Here is a 12,998-nt window from a genome sequence, read left to right on the forward strand (position 1 = left end):
TATTGACATGCGTAGCTGATGGATGATACTAACAAACGATCTCCTTCACCTCACTGTCTGTTGTTAATATTTCACTCACCAGTGCCCCCCCAGAATCCAAAGGTTTTACACAGAAATGAAAAACTACATGACTACACTTCAAACTACAAATCTGGGACTACAAAATGTCAAGCACGTACACAAACATATCTGTGTGAGTACATGTATCAATCATGACCTGAATACAACGGAGCAATTTGAAACAGAGTGATGAATGTGTGGCTCTCAGAAGTCAGAACAGAGGAGGGTCTTTTCAAACAAGTGATATGTGGATACATTGTTATAGCCAGTCAGCCTTTAAAGGGGACATGGCAGGTTCAATCTGGGTTCAAAGAGTCTGCCTTTGCCGTCCCAGCCAAGATTAATACCTGCCTCTCCTCTTGCAGGAAAATTTCTGAAACCGACAACCCTTGGTGCTATCTGAGATCAGATTTCCAGAAATGAAAAATAAAATGTGGAGACTTGTTCAGCAGCATTAAAGACTTTTGTAAAAATGGGGACGTGTAAATTTCGAACAAGCCAAATTTTAGTCCCAATTTGTTTCTGCCTGTCCTTAGGACCGACGGACAGGTGGCTAGATGAGACAATGGGGACAGTAACAGGACACTAATCGTGGCTAAGGTTTAGAGGCAAACAAGTGCACCTACATGAAGGATAGTAAAGAGACTTTTTTTTTTCAAAGTTCAAGCTACTGTACAAGGTTAAGCAGAACTTATGTGTATTACCCTTCAGTGACCACAAATGATTACAAACTCCAGAACAGGTGAAATTGTCATAAATATCAGCTGTCAGTATTAAACCTTTGTCATGAGGAAATGAGATTATGTGACACGGAACATGTACATGTAAATAACCTGAACAAATACCAGAAATAAAGATTGTGATTTTTACCTTCAAATCTACGTGTACACTGCCAGTCAATGAAAACCTGTGCATTCTTCGTGCTGAAAATTGGACACTCTGAAAAAGGTTCCACCTCTTCATATTTCCTCTTTCAGTGTTAAGTTGTGGGAGAGATAAATAAGACAATGGTCATTTGATTCCACGCCTCAGTGATTAACTTGTCCCTTGATATTGGTCAGGTCGTATAAATGCAATGCCATTGGGTAACACCAGTCGAGCAGAACATGAAAAGTGGTCTTTTCAGTGACTGTCAGTGTACATGTATGACTTGTCAAAAAAAAAGCTGTTCATTCCCAGAATTTCATACAGTTTCAATTAATGACAGACTTTAACAAAAACTCTAATCAGAGGGCAGTGAAATACACATGTAGATGACATATCATCTGGACTTCAATTTCATTAACGATGCTCCCATCAACTGACAGAGACAAACGAGTCATGATTAGACAGTCTGAATGGTGATTGCTGTACTCCACTTTATTGCCTAATATCCCTGGATGTCTTCGTGAAATTATTTCACTGCACTGCCGTTTAATCAATACCAGGAATCGTGGGCAGTGTGTCAATATTAGACAGAGCCTCATGGAGAGGAGTTTGCTTACACGCACAATTGCCAACACACCATTTCATTGTAGATTTGTTCAATATGCAGTGGCATCTTGCTGATGTGAACTGTGACTGCAAACAGACGTGACTGGGTCGATTTGTTGGTTTTGTTGTGATTCAAACTGGTGGCTCTTCATTTGGTGTTGATTTAAGATACCATTTATTACAGCCGAAACTGGAACAGAATCGTGCATGAAACTCGTTACGAGTAATCGAGAACCCAAGTTGACACATGAGCAACAAATCAATCACTGGACTGTAAGAGATGGTAAACGACTTTCATAGCTGGCTTGCATTCTCGGAGCATCTCTGGTCATCACAATTTGGAATATGGGACTGTGCAAAGTCTGGTGCTGTTCTTTGATCTCTCCGAGTCAACTTTTTTTGGTGATGCCAGGATCAAACTACCATAAATGCAAAAGCTGCTCTGATCAAATTTGTTTACAGTGAGTTCCACATTCACACTGGGATGCACAAAATGATACAGACTGGGTGGTGAATTTGGACACTTGCTCGCAGATGATGTCTCAGAAACAGCTGAAGTGACCATAGGAGTCTGTACAGCCATCACCAAAATGGGGCCTCACCCTGGCAACAGTTCTAGCCATTGAACAATTCGGGAGACAACTCTTTAAAGGAATGTACCAATCAGAGGACAGCTCTCAGCTAAGCATGGACCAATGTGGGACAGTTTATGTCCAAGAAAGGACCAATCAAGATGCAGCTTTCTTGATCAGCAAAGGAATCTACCACAGAATGAGCAAATAAAAATGACACCTCCAGCTTCACAGTGCATACTGTGCGTGCATGAAGAGGTAGGAAATGGCAGAGACAGAAATTGCTGGGACAAAAGTCTACCTTGAAAACAATAGTAGTAACAGTGACTATCAACAGCTGCGATAAAACTGACAAGGATGGGAGTTAGTTAATAACAATATTAATAATAATATGAATGCAGTTTTTATATAGCGCATCACACCAAGGTCTCGATGTGCTTTACAAGAAACAACAATTAAGAACAATTAATGGAACAAGTAAGTTTTGAGAATTTAAAATTCATTTTCGCTCTTGATAATTCTGATATGATGAGGAAGAGAGTTCCAAAGTGATGGTGATGCATGCATGAAGGAATACGACATCGTTCATGAAATCCCAAACAGCTGAACATTATGAATGAATCTATGCCAATGGATTCCCTAGAGACAGTGCAGGGACTGCCCATGTTCATCGTAATCCTTCGAACCTGCTTCATTGTAGTAGTGTTTCTCTTCACCATCACTGGCAATATTCTCTCTATAACTGTGACACATCACACGCCAGACATAGCAGACAGCACTAAAGTCCTAATGACTACACTGGCTGTATGCGACCTCACGGTGGGCATCCTACACTGGTCAAGCATCGTGGCCTCGGCCTTGGACTACTGGCCGTTTGGGGACGCCTACTGCAACTTCCACTCTCTTCTCATCACAGCTTGCTTCATGATGTCAATCGCATCCATTGTGCTGATCAACATGGAACGATTCGTTGCCGTCATGTGGCCGTACCGATTCAACACTTGGTGCTCCAAACGTCGGGTCATCATCCTGGTGATTATCGTCGGCACAGTGTCTGTTCTGACTGTCGCGCTCGCACCATTACTGGGCAAGGAATCCCTCTATTTCAAGGTGACAGCTATATGCACCATGGAATACACCAGCAAGGCATACCTTGAGGCACTGTTCCTCTGCCTTGCGGATCTGATCCCAGCCCTTTCGATGACTGTGATATATTACAAACTGATCAAAATCAGCAAGCAGCACGCAGAGAAATTTGCCAAGGAGAACTCCTCCACATCAGAGAATGGTAACCAGCGGCCTCTATGCAAAAACAAAGCTCTGCAGACTTTCCTCACCGTTACGTTAGGTTTTTCTGCCTGCTGGACCCCTTCACTTTTCTCGAGGCTCATTTTCGCCGTGAAGGGAACGACTATGCCCTCCTTGCTCGAGTTTGTGGTGCACTGGCTAGCTGCTTGCAACAGCTTCCTCAATGTGATTATATACTGTGTATTTAATCGGGCATTTCGACAGATTGCAAAGAGGATGATTCTAAAGGCATTCCCTCTTTGCAAAATAAAGGTTGATCCCATAGACATATCCTTAACAAATTAGGAAGAACTGCGTCACTTTATCGACTGCTGAGGTTCATGCGCAATCTTAATCGGTTTCTGTTACAGAATGGTTTTACGAGAAACAACACCAAGACGTTCATGAAAAAAAATATGCTGTTTAAACTTGATAAGTACCTACATGTGGTTACTCAACGTGGAAAACTGCAGTAGAATATAATTTGCTTATGTGTTAAAATTGCATTACTCAATATGCCAAATCAGTCCAAATTGATATTAAGAAGATCATTATGATGAGATTCATGGCAAGGCAATGAAGGCCATGGTTTCCGTGAATGACGTCACAATCCTATGACTTTCCAAATGTGAACACACATGGGTAACACTGCCTTTCTTTTTGCTCTATGTTTTTTTTTATCTGGGAAATATTGCAGAAAGTTACTTCTTTTGAATTACATGTACACTGATTCAGACTTTTCGTGTTAGAAAATTTCATCCAGGAAATCCTTTCAATAAAACCATGTTTGTGTTGCCATAATGTTGTCCAAAGTTACTAGAAAAATAAAAGTAGTCAACTAAAATAGAAACCATAATATTTTTCTCTTCAGAAACACTTACTTTTTGGTCTTTGGTTTTGGGGAGGGCCTAGGGGGCCTGCCTCTCCCTCGGCTGCCTCTAGAGGGCTTTGTATCTGCTGCTTTCACTGGAGGTGGTGTCCAGAAGGTAAGGGAGTCAATCATAACTCGGGCAATGTGGATTCTACCCAGCAGGGTGAGGCGTTGAACGCTCAAGCCATCAGCAGGACTCACTGGAGGATGTGACACAAGAAGAAACAATATCAAGCAAACAAACTGAAGTAAACCAGTGTCTAACAGGGCAGTAGAATGTAAATTGAACATCTTGGATCCACAGCATTCTGTTGGATATACTGCATGCAACAAATTAGAAACCAAAGGGGACGTTTATTACAGCTGTTTAAAACAGCGGTATCTGTCAATGTTGTGTTTTCCCCAGTACATAGTAAGCACAGTGCCTTATGGGACAGCCATGTTTTTTTCGTAGCACAACCTTGGTTTCAAAATTAATGCACAAGATAGTCTGGCCACAAGGGCCAGTGTAGGTGGACAGTTTGGATCAATGCTGGCATTCCCAATAGGCCTCTGTATCTACCTTTCTTCTCCACGAGGGGTTCTTGGAAGGACACCCTGGATCCTTCCGACACCCTGGACGTACTCCCCATGTCCGTGTCGCTACTGCTGGTCGTGCTCAAACTGCTGTTCCGTCTCCTGAGTCGAACATTGTCTTTTGTTCTCACTGTCTGCGAATGTCTTTTGTCCACAGGCTCCTGGCTTTTTTCTGTTGGAGTGCTGTCCTGACCTTTCCTTGGGGTGTCATCCGCAGAAGGTTGCTGTTTGTCTTTTCTTGAAGGAGGTCTCTGTAACAGTGAAGGATAAAATTATCCCTTGGCATGCATATCAGCACAGCTGCAGGCAAATAATATGTTGGCACAACGGGGCCCCCCTGATGGGCAACAAAGTAACCCTCTCCAGTACTTGCAGGAGGCCAGCGCTCCAAAGTGCGGTCCCTTCATACCTGATTGCCAGGATCGCTTAAGGAGGATTCATAAGACCATCGTCGTCTCCTTGCCTTGGATGACGGATGCTTCTTGGCATCATCCTCATCCTCCTCACTGCTCAGTGAATCACTCAGACTACTGTCACCGCTGCTCCTCTGTCCATGAAAGAAAAGGACGAGAACTCATGGTCCTGTGTTGCAACTTTACCAAGTAAAACTCCTTTTGCAGTGGTATTTAGCCAAGTTACAATGAAGGTACAAGATTGGAATACCTGTGTAAATACTGTGTTTGTGGAGATAGCATCGACTGAAAAATATACATTCTCAACAGTGTAGTTTGTTGACCAACAAAGGGTCTTATTTTGGCTGCAACAACAAGAAACATTTAGTTCTAGTAACTCTGACTGAAAGTGATTATCACCTGGAATAATGTGGGCTTTTATACCCTCATCGGGGCCCATCTGATGTCCCGAGGCCTAAAACTTCTCAGACTTCACTTTTGTAAACAGGAAAATGTTTGACAGATGACAGCAACAGATCTCCTCTGGATTCGTTTCAGATGATTTTTACATTAAACGCAGCCTTCAAAAGCTGTCACCCAATTATTCAGCCCCAAACTGTGACAGTGTGGCCAAGAATCTCACCACTCCCTTGTAGAAGAGTTCCTCCAGGATACTCTGATCTCTGAGAGGATCCTCCGTCTCACTGATGGCATCACTCTCAGAGGAGACACTGGACTGAGGAGACAGCTCAGACTGCAGGGTGAGTAGTCAGAGATCAGCTTGAGGTCAAAGGTAATTCTGGAGGTCATGTTCACTTAGCACACTGGTGTAGTTTAAAGACGCCAATGCAAATAGATTTCGTTTTGGCACAGAAAAGTCCAACTAAAGATAGACAACACAGCTGCGATATTTCAGCAACAAAAACAACAGTGCAAACAACTTCAATAATTTCACAACATCTTGTTAGATTTTCGTGTATCTTCAAGAAGATTTCAACATTTTACTGTCACCCTTTGAGTATCACACAAAGTTGTTACCTGCAATGTTTTGAGGTCGTTCAGCTCTCTTGCAGAGATCCGATCGCCAAAGAGAAGCTCAACAGTCTGTTCATCAGTGATGCTGTGTTCAAAACCATTCTCTGTAGGACGTGGATTGTCACCAGTGCGAAGGATCTCACGGAAAAGTTCTCCAGATGAACGTCTTTCACAAGATATATCAGTTAAAAATGAAGATTAATCTAAAATCAAGTTTACTCCAGAAGTGGTCTATAAACTCCAATCTCAGTACCACTTGAAAAGCATCTGCATGACAGCTTCAGACTTAGTAATTTTTAACACAGGTGTAGGGGAGGGCATGGAATAATATCACCAATTATCAGCTGTTGCACATGCATATTAATTAAATTAATACTGATTAATTGCACTGCACTAAAGGGAGCATGAAGAGAAAATTGGTGTAAAATGATTAATTTTGATGCCTGCTTCCAAGATCAAAGGTATCTACATTACTTGCTGATAATATAAGGGTCTTTGAAAGGAGGTAATGAAATGATACAATTAATCTGTACAGATCATATACAGGATGGTTCATACCAGTACCCTAAACAAATTACAAACAGTTCCTACGTTGCATAGGACAAGTTGGAGGCTTTTTCTCTGACTATCTCATCACATTTTGCCTCAATCCCTTACTTCATGAATCTTCCAAAAGCCAATGGCACGCAATAAGTCAAGGGCATATCATCTGTAGACAAACATCTGGGACATCAGCCCCTGTGTAAAGAAGTTGTGCCTTAGCAATTTATTTCTATATCCATCAAAACACTTGTGTTGGATTTTGGCAGATTTAGGATGCATACAAAGAAATGGCCTCTATTAACTGATAACCCATGTACATAGCAATTCTCTTAAGAATGAACAAAAGTGCAGGGTTCATACCTTCTCATCGGCCGGTTTTCATGAGCGTTGACAACATCCACCGGCACGCCACTGTGTATCGTCTCCGGTTGCCCCTGGTACCCTCCCTTCACAGCCGACGAGCCCTTGTCTAGCTCGGACCTAATCATGTTGTCTCTCAGCTTTGTGCCCCGATCCAGTAGTGCCGAGATCAGGTCACTGCCTGGCTGGCTGGACGGGTCCAGGTGGCGGTGCCTTCGTGGGGAGACCAGTTCTGATATTTCCCTCCTCGCTAACTCTTCAGTACTTCCTATATATCGCATGAAGCCAAGCAGAGAAACAATCAGGTTTATCAATCAGGTGTCATTTAGTGGGCAGCCAATTGTTTTGTCTTTTCTGTTAAATATGACCATAAAAAGGAAGAAATAAAAATTATAAACACAACATATGGCTGTCCAAGAAAGGCCTGGCTGCCACTTTATGTTGGGGGAGGTTTATGCGATGTACGTACTGACTAATGGCTATATTGGGAAAATGAGCTACATGGTAATCCGGATAAAAAAGCCTTCCATCTTTCTAAAGTAAGAGGTTAACATTATTTGGCATCTATGATAATGTTTTTTTCATTTTATTAGGTCCTGAAAATTCCTCTACTGCCCACTACTGCAGACACTTATATACTGCAGTGTCTTCGTCTACTTTGGTAGACACTTCAAATATTGAGTCCAGATTTCAATGGTTCAGGTTACCTAGATGTACTTCCCCGTCTCTTGGTCTCGAAAGGTCAGTGTCTGAACTGTGACCTTTCATCACTGAATCATAGGCAGAAATGGCCGTCTCTAGACCAGTTTCTGCTTCAGTCCTGCTTCGATCTTTCTTCTGACCGGAGGCTTTATCTGTCTTTCCAGGCCCAACAACAAAGCTGTAGTCGTTATCCACTCCTCGTGGTGTGATGGTCTGGTGAGTTTCGGGGTGTTTCTCATGGTGTGGAATCTGTCAGGCAATTGAAACATGTACTGTAAACGATCTTCTACTTTGAAGATCCATGTATTCATCCTAAAAGTTCCGAAATTCAAATGGCAACTAAGAATAAACAAATATGTTTAAAAACTTGTGAGCAAAATCTCTGTTGCAATTTTTATGAGCCTGATGAATGTTTTAGCAACACTGCAGCACAGAAACTTTGTCAATACGGTGTAGTTCCATGACAGGAGCAAATTACAACATTTTTACAATTTTACATCAACATGCAACGCTAATATTAATTATTCTTCATACAGCCTGAAGATGTAAACCTGTTCACTGTGCTTAAGCTAGAAGTGTTTATGCAAATGGTTTTCTTGAATCAGTCGAAAGTCAATCCAGTGGAGAAAATCAATGGTGGATTTTTTGAAATACAAACATGCTTCAATAAAACTCAACACATCAAACAAAGTATATGATCATTATTTGGAACTAACATTCCTGATTCTGTCCACCACTTACCTTTGGTATTGGCGACATGAACGGATCTTCACTGGAGCTGGATATCACTCTGCGTGGTTTCGGAGCCGGCCGGGGAGGGCCGGTCCTAGCCGGCTGTGACTGGACCGAGGCAGAATCGGCGGTCGTGCCTGTGGCAACACTCAGGTCTGTGGTGGGTACAGAGCTGGAGCTATCGTAGGCAGCTGTGTGCAGAGAAAAACGGAAAGAATTTAAGGTCCAAGAAAAATGTCAGTAGTATCCCCCTCAATGGACATCAGTTATAATTTAAGAAGATTTACGTTGCAGTGGTGTCGTGCATAGTGGTTCAAACTACAAGTAGACAAGGCCATCTTTCCATATGTGCGTGTTTTGGTCCATTCCACATGCGCATCCATTTGCTGTGTTTCCAACCTGTACATTTCAATGTATAACAATCTCCACAGCGCATAGGGACCATGACAAGCACTGAAAAATGTGCCTATGGAAAGAAAGGTTCCTTGATAAGCAAGTGGCATGCTGGTGTGAATATTAATACACAAAGAACATAATTATTAAATAAGTTATACGAGTTATTACTTTGATTAGCAATTAACAGCACCACGTATACGTAGCTTTGTTCTCTTGAGGTGAGCAAAAGATTATTTTCATGATACACGGTAGCCAGAATTTTGCGTTAGAATGTTGTGAACCTTTTTGTTAGGAATTATAGCCCGATACTAGAGGGCGGTATTTGGCAATGAATGTTGAGGATTATCATCTACTCAATCAATGGGGTTTCATTATCTGGGCCCAATTTCATGGCACTGCTTACTGCAGAATTCTGTGCTTACGATCTCCTTTCTGCGATGACCGGGCTAGCAGAAAAATTCTGCACTAAGCTTTAAGCTCAGAATCCTTAGTTATGGGATGTACGCATGCGTACAAGCCTGAATTCCTCGCTAACACGTGAAATACGTTGGTCATAAGCACAGAATTTTCTGTTATGGTAAGCGCCGATTTTTTGCTTGCGGTAAGCAGCGCCGTGAAAATGGACCTTGAGTCTGTTAATGTATGGCAGTGTTGTGAACTTGTGACACGCTCTCACTAAATATAAAGTTTGGCTTTTCTTTGAATTCTTGATGAACGTTTAAGTTGCATTTTTTGCACGATAGGATATTAACATTTTAACTATCATCACTACAGATGCTGATACGAATCAACTTTGCCACTACTATTTCGAGAAATCCTTCATTACTATACATCGATGCTTCATCAAAAGTGCTGACAGTGATGGAAGCAAATTGGTTGAAAACTTTTTCATTCAAAAGCACCCTTGTGTCTTTATCCTTCTAGCGCATTAGACCACAAACATATTTGAACAAAATACTTACCTGGCAAAGGTTCAAACACTAGTGAAACATGCAGCTCTGCTATTTTGTCTGCCGACTTATTTGAGAACACTGAATAAAACCTAAAAGAGATCAAAACCTAGTGTTAACATTTATTGTTGACCGTAATCAAATGTTTCCATCCACATTACTGACAACTTATAAATACTGTCCCATTAACTGCAATATGAACAGAAACATATCCTTCATTTGTAAGTTGGTAAAGCTACAGTACACATTTAAGTTGGAATTATTTTCTGTTTCAATATCTGGGTGTTTCCTGATTGGTAACTTCAGCAAATACAGAAATATCAAATCTTACCCATTGATGGGTACTTGAGGTGCAAGGTGTCCAATTTCATTGATCTGGGCTTTGCCAATGGAAGACATGTTGGGTCCTTTCAACACCTCCACAATGAGTGTTCCCATATGTGAACAACTTGACGTCAAGGAAACATTATCAGTTCTTGAAGTAAAATAATTTCTGATGGTGTTCCAAGGCAACGAAGAAAATGAATTATTTCATCATCTTTAACTATCCACAGCGATTTCAGATTTAAAAGATACCTTTGGAAAACCAATGAGAAAAGATTCACATATTTCACGAGAAGGCTCATCACCAACCCAAAGTTACATTAGTCCGATTACAAACTCCTAATAATGCAATTTTAGAAAAACAAAATGAAAATTTGACTTTTTTCCCAATTGTGTGTTTTTTTATGTGTGTTTAGAAGAAATAATGGATAAAAGAATTAATTGTAGGGGAACAATATTTCTTGTCCACCTACTAACCTTGCAAAATTTCATGCTATATTTGTAATCCAATAAATAAAAACAAATGCTGTTTTTTTAATCAAGGTTTATTGGCAACTCATTCATGAAGCTCATTTAAAATCTTAAGGATATCGCTGAGGTATGCTGCAAACTGCTTGGGCCCACATCTCACTGGGTATCTGGCTACGGTTCTGGTGGGTACCTTCTGTGGGTTCTTTACATCCAATGGTCTGAGGATAACAGAGACAATTCAAATCAAAGGTGCCAAAAAGAATATCTGAAACAAAATATAACGTACAGCCTGTTCAATTTGGGTGCATGTGCTGTCTCAACATGAAACATTTCAGGGATACTGGGAGTGCAGTATTTGTCTTTCCCATCAGGGAAAAAAGCATCCTGTATTTCCACACAGAATGTGCTGTTTTTAAAATGGAGTATTCCATAAACAGGTTAGAACATTCCAAATGGAACATTCCAAATGAAACATTCCAAACGGAACGTTCCAAATTGAACACTCCAAATGGAACATTCCAAGTGAAACACTCCAAGTAGAACACTCCAAATGGAACATTCCAAGTGGAACATTTCCAAATGGAACATTCAAAAAGGTCTACATGTATTTAAAACAAATAAAAATGATATAAAATACCAAATGAAACCTTTCTTGTTTTGATATCTTCCTTCAAGGCACGCACCCAAGTTCCCTTGGTAAAGAACCTGCACTTACCTGAATATGCTCCCCTCGGAGATCTCACCCCACCATCTCAATCTGACATGGGTTGCGTCGGGGGGTTTGGCGGAGAGCCACACTATCTTGCTGATGCAGACCCTGAGGAAACATCTCAGTTGGCCCTCAACGGACGGGGGTAAACTCGTAGTGGCATGAACATCTTCTTTCAAAGCTGTAATAACAGAGGGGACAAAATCACATCATACAGAAGGGTTACCATGAGGGAGTGTCTCAGAACTCGCACACATTTGTGGAATGTTCTGCATGCACGTCAGAAGGCAGAACATGATGCTTGATTCATGTATTATGATGAAACTTTTCCAAGCATCGGTTGAAGAAAAGGCTAACATGAGCCCTAGAAACATATATGAAAATAAAAAGAAACTCTAAAGTTTAACCTTATTCTAAGTTAGTCTCAAAAAGTCACGCCTCTGTTATGCCCCAACTATGGCCACAGCCCTGACTATACCTGGACCGGTCCCAACTGAGGTACCATAGTTGGAAAATCTCAACTACATATATGGTTGGGTTACTGTGCATCAGTGGTACGATCATCTTGTAAATTCTAGCATTCTATTGGCTGTAAGTACAATCTATGGAAGAAGTCAAGCAAAGTAACCGACTTCTTCTCTGTCCTTTGCTGCATCTACCAAGAGCTATGCTTCTGCATACTGTACACTTGAATTGCACAGAAGACAAACTAAGCTGGTCCTGAGACTGAAACACAGTGTTTGTTTCAATGTCTGCCACAGTTGGGCTGGGGCAAAACAAGTAGTCCCACCTATGGATGTATTTCAATTGACGTTTTGACATCTTGGTCACAGAACTGGTGACAAACTAAGCTGGTCCTGGTGCCGAAGTGCAGTGTTTGTCTCAATGTTGTACTGAGTAAATTGCTTTCCACGCAGTTGGGACCGGCCAAAGTATAGTTGGGACCAACCCAAGTTTAGTTGGGACCAAGGAATTAGTTGGGGTGTAGCATGTGTAACACAGGCCACGCTGTCATGTTAAAGAAACTAAGTAAAGAGGACATTTTGTGATATTCATTGTTTATTCAGTGACAGTGGTCATATTGCAATAACCGAACTTGTTAGGCTAACCATCTGACAATAGAGCAAGGTAAAAAAACAGTGTGTTTTCCTGTGATAACCTGCTAACGTTAAGTCTGGCATGCCTGAGTGATAGGCTGATACTCTACTCTAGGCATTGACTTGATTGAAATTGATCAGGTTGACTTGGTTGGTTGTACTGTCAATAACAAATGATCGTCAGATCAGATCGAGGCCGAATACTTACCCCGTTTTCTTCCCTTTTTTGTGGATTTAATCTTCTTTTTCACCATATTTAGATCATTAACTGGACAGTTTCAAATGTTTGTTAAGGATTCTGTTTTTAAGAAAGACAGGATGTCGAAACATATTAAAGAAAACAGCTTTTTGATTTTACCGCACTAATTTTTGCAGACGAAAATACGCCAGCTCCAACTTTCAGTGGTAACCAACACATGCTCCAACATACTGTAATCATGTTACAAAC

General features: G+C 41.2%; 1 protein-coding gene across 3 annotated transcripts in view; it reads right to left on the reverse strand.

Moving 5' to 3' along the window:
- Positions 1 to 12,951, reverse strand: part of c2cd3 (C2 domain containing 3 centriole elongation regulator) — a 38,952-nt gene extending 26,001 nt beyond the window's left edge. For 2 of the 3 annotated variants that reach the window (XM_087133537.1, XM_087133536.1), the window contains exons 1-10: positions 10,281 to 10,407; positions 9,962 to 10,041; positions 8,613 to 8,794; positions 7,877 to 8,120; positions 7,170 to 7,437; positions 6,270 to 6,432; positions 5,875 to 5,985; positions 5,249 to 5,386; positions 4,826 to 5,090; positions 4,274 to 4,463 (exon numbers count right to left, since the gene is read on the reverse strand). In XM_087133537.1, the coding sequence (XP_086989663.1) occupies positions 4,274 to 4,463; positions 4,826 to 5,090; positions 5,249 to 5,386; positions 5,875 to 5,985; positions 6,270 to 6,432; positions 7,170 to 7,437; positions 7,877 to 8,120; positions 8,613 to 8,794; positions 9,962 to 10,041; positions 10,281 to 10,387 (1,748 nt within the window). In that variant the 5' untranslated portion in view covers positions 10,388 to 10,407. Of the gene's footprint in view, positions 1 to 4,273; positions 4,464 to 4,825; positions 5,091 to 5,248; positions 5,387 to 5,874; positions 5,986 to 6,269; positions 6,433 to 7,169; positions 7,438 to 7,876; positions 8,121 to 8,612; positions 8,795 to 9,961; positions 10,042 to 10,280; positions 10,408 to 10,864; positions 10,963 to 11,459; positions 11,635 to 12,758 lie in introns of those variants that run through there. The other variant, XM_022244670.2, reaches the window with a different exon arrangement.
- Between the last annotated feature and the right edge of the window lie 47 nt (positions 12,952 to 12,998).

This window comes from Acanthaster planci, linkage group LG02 (genome assembly GCF_054643075.1).
Source record: "Acanthaster planci isolate LZ-2023a linkage group LG02, COTS_SCS, whole genome shotgun sequence".
NCBI lineage: Eukaryota > Metazoa > Echinodermata > Asteroidea > Valvatida > Acanthasteridae > Acanthaster > Acanthaster planci.